This window comes from Oncorhynchus clarkii, chromosome 4, assembly GCF_045791955.1.
Source record: "Oncorhynchus clarkii lewisi isolate Uvic-CL-2024 chromosome 4, UVic_Ocla_1.0, whole genome shotgun sequence".
In the NCBI taxonomy this organism is placed as follows: domain Eukaryota; kingdom Metazoa; phylum Chordata; class Actinopteri; order Salmoniformes; family Salmonidae; genus Oncorhynchus; species Oncorhynchus clarkii.
Window position 1 is genome coordinate 38,105,740 of NC_092150.1, and position 12,550 is coordinate 38,118,289.

At 41.2% G+C, this 12,550-nt stretch overlaps 1 protein-coding gene across 1 annotated transcript in view; it reads right to left on the reverse strand.

Moving 5' to 3' along the window:
• LOC139406790 (collagen alpha-1(XXIV) chain-like) overlaps positions 1-12,550 on the reverse strand; it is a 185,092-nt gene that overhangs the window by 46,549 nt on the left and 125,993 nt on the right. The window contains exons 32-39 of the mRNA XM_071149826.1: positions 7,603-7,656; positions 6,386-6,439; positions 6,217-6,270; positions 3,557-3,610; positions 2,817-2,870; positions 2,591-2,698; positions 2,323-2,376; positions 614-721 (exon numbers count right to left, since the gene is read on the reverse strand). Of these exons, the coding sequence (XP_071005927.1) occupies positions 614-721; positions 2,323-2,376; positions 2,591-2,698; positions 2,817-2,870; positions 3,557-3,610; positions 6,217-6,270; positions 6,386-6,439; positions 7,603-7,656 (540 nt within the window). The remainder of the gene's footprint in view (positions 1-613; positions 722-2,322; positions 2,377-2,590; positions 2,699-2,816; positions 2,871-3,556; positions 3,611-6,216; positions 6,271-6,385; positions 6,440-7,602; positions 7,657-12,550) is intronic.

Here is a 12,550-nt window from a genome sequence, read left to right on the forward strand (position 1 = left end):
GATATGCCACATCTGTCAAGTGGATGGATTATCTTGGCAAAAGGTAAATGTTCACTAACAGGGATGTAAACACAACATTTTAGATAAATAAGCTTCTTGTGCATGTGGAACATTTCAGGGATATTTTATTTCAGCTCATGAAACATTGGACCAACACTTTACATGTTGCGTTTATATTTTTGTTCAATATATGTAATAAGTCAATTGTGAGTGTTCGTGAGTGTCAATAACCAATAACCATTTCTACTGGGTGGTAGGATGCTGAGTGTGTTACCTCATCTCAATCAACGAGGACAAAAAAAAAACAGTCCCATTTCAAGTGTTTATTGTTGAGACTATAGCTTCATGGATGCTGTCCTCCTGGCCAGATCATTTTTTTATTACAAAGCCTTGATCCTTCAGTGACTATCAGTATGAGCTTACTTTTGGATCGCTCGCTCTTTAATGTACATAAAACTGGAAGACCTAGAAAAAACAAAATACCTTACAGATTTACGCCCTTCAGTACCAACGAGGGACACTTTGTTACACAGATTTAAATGGAATTGTCAGGCTCCCAGACAGGAAGTTAGGTCACAGACTATACTGGAATAAAATGAAAGTGGGTACTGACTGCAGGTCCTCTGGTTCCTCTGGCGCCTTTCAGTCCTGTGCCCCCTTTCTGGCCCATGTCCCCGATGTCCCCTGTCTCACCGATATGACCTGGTTTGCCTGCCTCTCCCTGAACACAAAACAACAACAAAAGGGTGTGTGTGTGTGCAGCTTGGACACTGATGTATCACTGGTGATGAGGATCCAAGTGATGTGCAGAGCCTTCAAAAAGTATTCACACCCCTTGACTTTTTCCACATTTTGTTGTGGTACAGCCTGAAATTAAAATAGATTCAATTTAGATTTTGTGTCACTGATCTACACACAATACCCCATAATGACAAAGTGGAATTATGTTTTTTGAAAAGTTTACAAATGAATTAAACATTAAAAGCTGAAATGTCTTGAGTCAATAACTATTCAACCGCTTTGTTATGGCAAGCCTGAATAGGTTCAGGAGTAAAAATGTGCTTAACAAGTCACATAATGAGTTGCATGGACTCACTCCGTGCACAATAATATTGTTTACCATGACATTTTGAAAGACTACATCATCTCTGTAGCTGACAAATACAATAATCTGTAAGGTCCCTCAGTCGAGCAGTGAGTTTCAAACACAAATTCAACCACAAAGACCTCTGAGGTTTTCCAATGCCTCAAAAAGAAGGGCACCTATTGGTAGATGGGTAAAAATGAAAAAAAAAGTAGACATTAAATATCTCTTTTAGATTGGTGAAGTTATGAATTGCACTTTAGATGGTATATCAATACATCCAGTCAGTCACTACAAAGATACAGGCGTCTTTCCTAACTCGGCTGCTGGTCAATGGTGACTATAAAACAGTTACAGAGTTTCATGGCTGTGATAGGAGAAAACTGAGGATGGATCAACAACATTGTATTTCCTCCACAATACTATCCTAATTGACAGAGTGAAAAGGAATACAAATATTCCAAAACATGGATCCTGTTTGCAACGAGGCACTAAAGAAATGCTGAAAAATATATGGCAAAGTAATTCACTTCTTGTCCTGAATACAAAGTGTTATGTTTGGGGTAAATCCAATACCACACATCACTGAGTACTACTCTCCATATTTTCAAGAATAGTGATGGCTGCATAATTGTATGGTTCTGCTTGTAATTGTCAAGGACTGGGGAGTTTATCAGGATAAATGAATTCACCTTTCAGCAGGACAATAACCTAAAACACAAGGCCAAAACTACACTGGAGTTGCTTACCACGAAGACAGTGAATGTTCCTGAGTGGCCTAATTAAAGTTTTGGCTTAAATCTACTTGAAAATATATGGCAAGACCTGAAATGTTTGTTTTAGCAAGGATCAACAACAAATTTGACAGTGCTTGAATAATTTAGAAAATAATAAAATGGGCAAATGTTGCATAGTCCAGGTGTGGAAAGCTCTTAGAGACCCAGAAAGACAGTAATCACTGCCAAAGGTGCTTCTACAAAGTATTGACTCAGGGGTGTGAATACTTATGTAAATCAGCTATTTCTGTATTTCATTTTCAATACATTTGGAAACATTTCTAAAAACATGTTTCCACTTTGCCTTTATGGGGTATTGTGCATAGACGGTTGAAAACAAATTACCAATTTAATCCATTTTGAATTCAGGCTGTAACACAACAAAATGTGGAATAAGTCAAGTATGAATACTTTCTGAAGGCACTGAATCAACACATGCTAGTAAAACATCTGAATGGTTACCTTCTTGCCATGCCTGCCACGGTTCCCCAGGGGACCCTGTTTCCCCTCCGGTCCCTGGTAGAGAGTCAAACTCATTAGAAACAATCTATGGACTTGTCTAGACTACTGACCTTTGTCACACCTCCTTTGTTGCAGTGTGCCCACACCACCTTGAATGCCCCAGGGACTACAAGGCTTTGTTAAAGTGAAGACTGCCCCCTACTGGGACCCATAGGCATCATCGCGTTTGGCTCTATTGTTGTAATTATTGTTTGTCGGAAAAACTTACAGGGAAACCACTTTTTCCAGCCAGTCCGGTGGCCCCAGGAAGCCCAGGGTCTCCCTCTATCCCCCTGTCCCCTGCCTCGCCCATTGGCCCATGGTCACCTGGCTCTCCCTGAGGCAAAGATAGGGACAGCAAAAGATAGCATTCAGCAAAATATTATGCTGTTGAGGTCAAATGTGTAATAGAGAACACAAACACCCTCATTTGGCTGAACATTCAGTATGTTTACCTTTGGACCATCTTTTCCCAGGGGCCCGTCCTCACCAACAGGACCTGGAAGACTCTATAAACAAAGAATCACACATTACCAAAACCATAGCAACACATATTGTTACAAGTAATAGCATGCTAAATGTTCCTATGGAATGAATTTATTGGGCAGTACGTATAGACGACTCATATGTATGTACACTCAGACCCACAGGGCATGGAACATGTGTAACATGTGTGTTCTTGTAGATTGGAAAGAGCCTGACTGTGATGCCGATTATATTTTCCTTCCAGTATATGTAAGCCATTGGGGTTAGCGGAAAAATGCTTGCTGTTTTCTCTATTGCGTACTCCAATAATCCAAAATGTCTGGAGAATTGAGTTATTAGTGTCAATAAGAATGTACAATAAAAACAGTGTGATTATTTGAATAATCATAAACAGGATCTCTGAGTTTAAGCTTGGACACAAAGGACCCTCTCTTTCTCTACAGGGATTTTCTAAGTCTCCGTGGGGCTTTCCTCTTGCCCAAAGAGAGAGAGAGAGAAACATCCCTAAAGGTTATTGATACAGTCCAAAAGACAAAGAACAAATCAGTCGCAATGCTGCCCTGGCCGTGTCTGGCCCGAGGATTACATGCCTCCATCAAATGAGGGCAGAGTAAATATACTGGCATATCGGATTCTCCCAAACACAAGCAGAGCAGGATTAGAATCATAGACTGTGATTAAAAAGTATTCTGAAGTACTCAGGACTCACTCTCATTCCCTGCTGTCCTTGTTCCCCCTCTCCTCCAAACGGCCCCACATCGCCCTGTAGGGACACAACAGCAAAGGTGCTCAGGAGTATATACAAAAATAAGACTATAAGACAAGCTAAACTCTAAGTTATGCATTTGAGTCTTAAGGTGCTGGATCCCAAGAGTAAACCGACTTGAAAATAAAGTATTGCTGACATTTTTAAGTACTTTATTTACGAGTGTTGACTGCCTTTTTTCATACAAGTGCTCAGGAGGTCATCTACCTCTCAGAGGGACACTAACAGCCCCACAGGGGTGATCAGGAGTTCACAGAACAGAAGCCATAACCCTCCCTGAGGATTGTGGGTAGCCTACTAATAGGACCTGGGGCCGCTCACATCTTAACATTGACATATTGCCCTCTTTCCTAAGGCAACTTTAATCATGTTGAGGTAGATCAACCATACAAGTTTAATTGGGGAGTAGGCTAGGCGTTATGGCAAAATGTAGATTTCTGCCTAAATAGACATACCCAAAAGTAATTTTTCATGAAATGGCCATAACCATTAACTAGTAATGCTGCATAGTTTGAGAAAGGTCTGGAACTCACCTTTCTGTTAAAAATTGTTATACATTGCTGAGGTGTACTTACTTTGAGGACACAAGCTCAAGTTCATAGTACAAATATCAGGAAAATGTTCAAATAGAACAAATGACTGAAAGGCTTTCTAAATGTAGTAACAATCAAATTCTAAATGAATTACAATAAGATTTCACCTTTCTTATAACTGTAAAATAAATATGATTTGATTCAGTGATAGTACAATTTTGGGCCCATTTCATATAACTGACGACATAGCACTTTCTGCCAAGCCTCCTCTGAGCAACACAGAGACACCACTTGAATGTTCGCAGACTCGTGACAACTTCAGCTGTACACACAACGTGATTTCATGCCTCTGTGACCCAGAGAACGTGTTTCAATTCTACAAATGTATTGAGTATTTTTTCATATTGAGAGCTCTAAATCCGTCCGAGAATATCACAGTGAGATGAAACCATGATGGTAGTAATGTACAGTTCGCCATTGATTAATTATTAACAACTCTTTTGACTGTCTCGGGAGTCACGATTAGTTTTTACTAGTGACTCGTTAATTTTAGTCACTTGTTTGACCTAATGGATAATTGATCACACGGTGCAAGAATGAATGCAATTAATTGATTATTGAATGTTATGGACACAGCTTTGAAGAACCAAAACATACACAGCCTTCCTCTGCTCAAGACAACTCGAGAAAACAAATCGCTTGAGGGTATCACGCCTGCTCCCGCTCTGCCCCACTGGCGCTCAAGGGCGCCGGACTCCCCAGCATTACGCACTCCCCAGCATTACGCACTCCTGCCACCATCATTACGCACACCTGTCTTCCCCCGCATCAGCGATTATTGGACTCAATCACCTCTGTCATTACCTCCATTATATCTGTCTGTTCCCCCGCTCTGTTCCCTGCCTCAACATTGATTGTCATATGTCCTTGTTTACCCGTGTGCTGACGCTGTTCCTGTCTTGTTCCATGTCTGTTCCGATTAAATATTTGACTCCCCGTACCAGCTTCTCTACTCCACTGTCAGTCCTGACAGAGGGTGCTGCTGCAGCGCGCAAACGACACGGTGCTAAATAATCTCCCTGACCTGGCGGCAGACAAGCAATTGCGTTCCGCCAAGAGTCGTTCATAATCTAGTCCGGTTGTGGCTGCAAATAGACCTATTTTCAAAGGTATCAATAAATGATTGTATGTGTATGCCTGGCAATCATAATCTAGTCCGGTTGTGGCTGCAAATAGACCGCTTTTCAAAGGTATCAATAAATTATTGTATTTGTATGCCTAGCAATCATAATCTAGTCCGGTTGTGGCTACAAATAGACCTCTTTTCAAAGGTATCAATAAATTATTGTATTTGTATGCCTAGCAATCATAATCTAGTCCGGTTGTGGCTGCAAATAGACCGCTTTTCAAAGGTATCAATAAATTATTGTATTTGTATGCCTAGCAATCACGAATGTACATTGTTTGAAGCAGACTTTTATAAGTCTCAGTCACAAATGACCGCTCCAATAAGCCCCTTATGGTGAACAAGATGGCAGTATTGTGATTGTTTCAAGTTTTAAGTTCATTGTTCGCTGGTAGGGGGTCCTGCGTACTCTGGGCACTACTGACTCAAATGAACGAAAGATTTGTTCTTTTGACTGAGTGAGTTGAAAAGATCAGATTCAGTAAAAAGAGCCGAACTTCCGGTCACGACAAGATTGCTGAAATTGCTAGACTGTCCCCTTTAATATGCAGTCTCCTAGGCTGGGCTCCGTCGCTCAGAGGGAGAGTAAATTGATTATTTGTCTGGTTAAGCCAAAAAATGTGACACATCACTCCTTAATCAAATATGGTATGTGAAACCTGACACTTCAGTCAGCTCCGCTGACAGAGTGGTAGCGGAAGGCAGACAGATGGGGCTTTCTGGCACCAGCTCAAACTACCCTAAAACTACCCTAAATAAGACACGCAACATCTAAGAAGCTGTAGTCTGAGCTGTAGTAAGACTGATGGGCCTTGGATGTGACTGGCTGTCATTTCGTTTTGTGAGGTTTAAAACCACAATTAGTTGTTCTCCAGAACACTGACCTTTATCCCAGGTTCTCCAACTGGACCCGGTTCCCCCTCTCCGCCAGGAGCACCCTGTGCGGAAAAGTAAGTAAGACAAAAAGTGTGTGTGTGAGATAGAGTCAGTGAGTGTATCCAGATGTATAGTGAAATTCACAGCTAACCAGTATTTAAATTAAACAATAGTTACTTCAGGTCCTTGCTCTCCATCAGGTCCTGCGTCCCCCGTGGGTCCTTTGGGCCCCTAGAGGAGAGAATCAGCCAATCAGTGGTCTCAGGGGTTACTGTGATATCATGTGATGTGGCGGATCATGGCTTGATTGAGTGCAAGGCAAAAACTGAACATAACATAAACCATGGATATGGGGGTTATTGAAATAACTTAGTCAAATAAACTGAGCATCACGAAAACCATGGATATGGGGGTTATTGAAATAACTTAGTCAAATAAACTGAGCATCACGAAAACCATGGATATGGGGGTTATTGAAATAACTTAGTCAAATAAACTGAGCATCACGAAAACCATGGATATGGGGGTTATTGAAATAACTTAGTCAAATAAACTGAACATCACGTAAACCATGGATATGGGGGTTATTGAAATAACTTAGTCAAATATTTGTTGTTTGACATTTTTGAAATAACTTAGTCAAATAAACTGAGCATCACGAAAACCATGGATATGGGGGTTATTGAAATAACTTAGTCAAATAAACTGAGCATCACGAAAACCATGGATATGGGGGTTATTGAAATAACTATTTTAAACCATTGAAATAACTTAGTCAAATATTTGTTGTTTGACATTTGGGGACATGAAATATGAGCATTTCTTCAGAGGGCTAATATGGGGGTAAAGTGTGTGTATGTGTGTGTCGTGCATGCGTGCACGCATGTGTGTTTCCTTCCCTTTGTGTGTGTGTCTAATGTGTTTGTGAGCGCGTGCACAGTCAGTATCAAAGGCTGGAAAAAGTAGTCACACACACATCCCATCAGCCACATGAAAATCACCCAGCTCCTCCCTGATTGTTTTTTACAGAGCACTGGAACAACTTATTAACTGGGGGTTGAGTAATACCAGATCTGATTAAATGTTTAGACTGGGTGGGGAAAAAAATATTTTGAGCGACGGCCTGACATGTTTTACCCTGACAGAATATGCCTCAGGAGAAAGAGAGGCTTAATCGTTTTACCAATGAATGTCCACTTCACAATGATAGTCCGACATTTTTTGCACAGAACAATCACAGTCACAGTATGTCACAGATTTTTCCCTCATCAGGTTGTAAGGGAGGTCAGCTAAATTCCTTTAGTGTGCAAGCAGCCAATGTGTTTAGGGTTTTAAGCAGGGTCACTGTAAAGCACTGTGACAACTGTTCGATTGATTGATTGACTGATACTCACTGGTTCACCATGGGCTCCCCTCTCTCCAGTGCTGCCAGGGATCCCAGCTTTCCCCTGAGAGAGACAGGTCAGAGGTCACCAACATATAGTCCCACTACAGGATGAACCAGATACAGAGCCTACCAGAGGGACTATCCATGGATCTGATCAGACTAGAGAAGCAAACATACAGACCAGTATGTCATGCAGAAAAAAAGGGGGGGGTTATAATATCCCAGGAATGGAGACGTCCCCGTTGAGAAGTTGGGAAGGGACAAGTCAATAAACTTGACTCCTGAACCTGATCCATAGCATCCTGAACACAAACACCGGGGAACAGTTTCTGTCACAACTGGGGAAAGAAGCTATTGACTGTGGCTTTCAGTGGCGTGTCGACGGTATACAGTCTTTCAAAAGGGTATCAAAAGGTATTACTATCTGATCTGAAATATTATGTCGCTGACTTCATCTGTGATCGGTGTGATATTCTACACATTTCGCTTGGCCATTGTGGTTACAAAGTTGCACGATGTTAGAGACAAACGACACAGAGCGCAGCCATCTCAGCGTCGAGTGTCATATTCCTTTGTCCCTGAAATAAATTCCACATCGTTCAGAACAACAGTTACAAATTCCACTTACACTTAGTATAGAAGTGCAACGTCAGGACGTTAAAGTTGGGGCTATGACACAACTCTCTCTGTAGTACTGTAACTCTTTCACATGAAGTTCCAGTAAGGGACCTCTACGTGCTCCCCTAATAACATAATAACCAAATTAAATATGTCTGTACAACAGCACAAAACAAAGAGATTTTAAAAAAAGAAAAGAAAGGGGAATGGTCATTTTCAGAACTCTTACAAAGGCCCTGAGAGAGAGAGAGAGTGCTGAAAACATTGTAAATCATAAGAGTCTACATAAGACGGGAATATATTTCATTAAAAGTGTAAATCAAAGCTTTGCTTGCACAAATGTTCCTAAAAATGTGTCAGAGAGGACTGAAAAGAACATCCAGCCTGTTGATCTAAGCATGGTGGAGGTTAAGGAAGCCATTTGTCAATGTCACTATCGTAAAGTGCATGCAATCATCCTCTAATTCATAAATATTGTATTCAACCGCAGCTTAGTTTTAATGAAGATTGATAGAGATATATACTGTATGACAGAGCAGATGACTTCAGTACAGTACCACACTTGCAGTCTCACTGTCCCTCAAATATGTATTTTGCAACACTGAACACAAGATGGCACTGTGGCTCTAGAGGTCACTGGGGAGAATATAGAGCTCCTCTGCCCTGCCTGTCAGATCTATGTTTACTTTAGTCGTTTCCTGACGGCAGTAGACATACTGTTAGATACTGGAGAAAACATACGGTTAGATACTGACGGCAGTAGACATACTGTTAGATACTGACGGCAGTAGACATACTGTTAGATACTGGAGAAAACATACTGTTAGATACTGACGGCAGTAGACATACTGTTAGATACTGACGGCAGTAGACATACTGTTAGATACTGACGGCAGTAGACATACTGTTAGATACTGACGGCAGTAGACATACTGTTAGATACTGGAGAAAACATACTGTTAGATACTGACGGCAGTAGACATACTGTTAGATACTGACGGCAGTAGACATACTGTTAGATACTGACGGCAGTAGACATACTGTTAGATACTGACGGCAGTAGACATACTGTTAGATACTGACGGCAGTAGACATACTGTTAGATACTGGAGAACACATACTGTTAGATACTGACGGCAGTAGACATACTGTTAGATACTGGAGAAAACATACTGTTAGATACTGGAGAAAACATACTGTTAGATACTGGAGAAAACATACTGTTAGATACTGACGGCAGTAGACATACTGTTAGATACTGGAGAAAACATACTGTTAGATACTGACGGCAGTAGACATACTGTTAGATACTGACGGCAGTAGACATACTGTTAGATACTGACGGCAGTAGACATACTGTTAGATACTGACGGCAGTAGACATACTGTTAGATACTGGAGAAAACATACTGTTAGATACTGACGGCAGTAGACATACTGTTAGATACTGGAGAAAACATACTGTTAGATACTGGAGAAAACATACTGTTAGATACTGGAGAAAACATACTGTTAGATACTGGAGAAAACATACTGTTTGATACTGACGGCAGTAGACATACTGTTAGATACTGGAGAAAACATACTGTTAGATACTGGAGAAAACATACTGTTAGATACTGGAGAAAACATACTGTTAGATACTGACGGCAGTAGACATACTGTTAGATACTGACGGCAGTAGACATACTGTTAGATACTGACGGCAGTAGACATACTGTTAGATACTGGAGAAAACATACTGTTAGATACTGACGGCAGTAGACATACTGTTAGATACTGACGGCAGTAGACATACTGTTAGATACTGGAGAAAACATACTGTTAGATACTGGAGAAAACATACTGTTAGATACTGACGGCAGTAGACATACTGTTAGATACTGACGGCAGTAGACATACTGTTAGATACTGGAGAAAACATACTGTTAGATACTGACGGCAGTAGACATACTGTTAGATACTGACGGCAGTAGACATACTGTTAGATACTGGAGAAAACATACTGTTAGATACTGACGGCAGTAGACATACTGTTAGATACTGACGGCAGTAGACATACTGTTAGATACTGGAGAAAACATACTGTTAGATACTGACGGCAGTAGACATACTGTTAGATACTGACGGCAGTAGACATACTGTTAGATACTGGAGAAAACATACTGTTAGATACTGGAGAAAACATACTGTTAGATACTGACGGCAGTAGACATACTGTTAGATACTGACGGCAGTAGACATACTGTTAGATACTGGAGAAAACATACCGTTAGATACTGACGGCAGTAGACATACTGTTAGATACTGACGGCAGTAGACATACTGTTAGATACTGACGGCAGTAGACATACTGTTAGATACTGACGGCAGTAGACATACTGTTAGATACTGACGGCAGTAGACATACTGTTAGATACTGGAGAAAACATACCGTTAGATACTGACGGCAGTAGACATACTGTTAGATACTGACGGCAGTAGACATACTGTTAGATACTGACGGCAGTAGACATATGGTTAGATACTGGAGAAAACATACTGTTAGATACTGACGGCAGTAGACATACTGTTAGATACTGACGGCAGTAGACATACTGTTAGATACTGACGGCAGTAGACATACTGTTAGATACTGACGGCAGTAGACATACTGTTAGATACTGACGGCAGTAGACATACTGTTAGATACTGACGGCAGTAGACATACTGTTAGATACTGGAGAAAACATACTGTTAGATACTGACGGCAGTAGACATACTGTTAGATACTGACGGCAGTAGACATACTGTTAGATACTGACGGCAGTAGACATACTGTTAGATACTGACGGCAGTAGACATACTGTTAGATACTGGAGAAAACATACCGTTAGATACTGACGGCAGTAGACATACTGTTAGATACTGACGGCAGTAGACATACTGTTAGATACTGACGGCAGTAGACATACTGTTAGATACTGGCGGCAGTAGACATACTGTTAGATACTGACGGCAGTAGACATACTGTTAGATACTGATGGGAGTAGACATACTGTTAGATACTGGAGAAAACATACTGTTAGATACTGACGGCAGTAGACATACTGTTAGATACTGGAGAAAACATACTGTTAGATACTGGAGAAAACATACTGTTAGATACTGACGGCAGTAGACATACTGTTAGATACTGACGGCAGTAGACATACTGTTAGATACTGACGGCAGTAGACATACTGTTAGATACTGACGGCAGTAGACATACTGTTAGATACTGACGGCAGTAGACATACTGTTAGATACTGATGGGAGTAGACATACTGTTAGATACTGATGGGAGAAAACATACTGTTGGATGGAAAATCTTTCCTTGTAGTTTTAAAGAATTTAATATTGAGGATTAGAGTTGTAAGAGCATCAAACTCTGCTCAACGGAACAGAACCCAATCTAAAACCCCACTCTTCTGTACATCAATGTACATTAGAGATGGTTCATGGGGATAGGGACTTCGTGGGCTCACCATGTCATAACAGTGGGGATTTCCAGTTGCATTATTGTGTGTTTTACCACTCAGGAAAAATGACCTGTTTTAACACCCACGGTAACTACACCCATTCCCCCTGACACACACAAACTGATCCGTGTTCATAGACCTCGCTTTATACAAATGATGGCATTTAGACACTGAGCAGGACAGGTCGCTGCTAGTGTGTGTGTGTGTGCGCAGCGGCGCATCAGTTAAAAACAATTACAAACATCGCTTGTCAAGTCGTACACCAAGGCGTGACTTAAGAGAGCTGGAAGAGAGGTCATTTATCGAACTAAATGAACCGGCCAAGCATCTGTGAATGGATCCAAGATTCATTGAGCATGCAGCACGTTCTATTCGGCATTATTATTTTATGCATTCTTTATTTAACCAGGCAAGTCAGTTAAGAACAAAATTCTTCTTTACAATGACGGCCTACAACGGCCAAACCCGGACGACGCTGGGCCAATTGTGTGCCGCCCTGTGGGACTCCCAATCACGGCCAGTTTGTGATACAGCTTGGATTCCAACCAGGGTGTCTGTAGTGACGCCTCAAGCACTGAGATGCAGTGCCTTAGACCGCTGCGCCACTCGGGAGCACAACATTGAGAATCATCACCTCTGGCCACACAGAGATAAAGAAAGACACAGAGAGAAATGTGTGTGTGTACTGGGCTGACAGCAGCCAACACCAACATTTATGTGAAGTTCACTGTTAATACGAAGTCCTTTGGTATGCGTGTTTCTTTAATTAATTTCCCTTCAGTGGGGAACTGCTATATAGTTCAGCGATTATATTACAACTCTGCAATCCATCATTAAC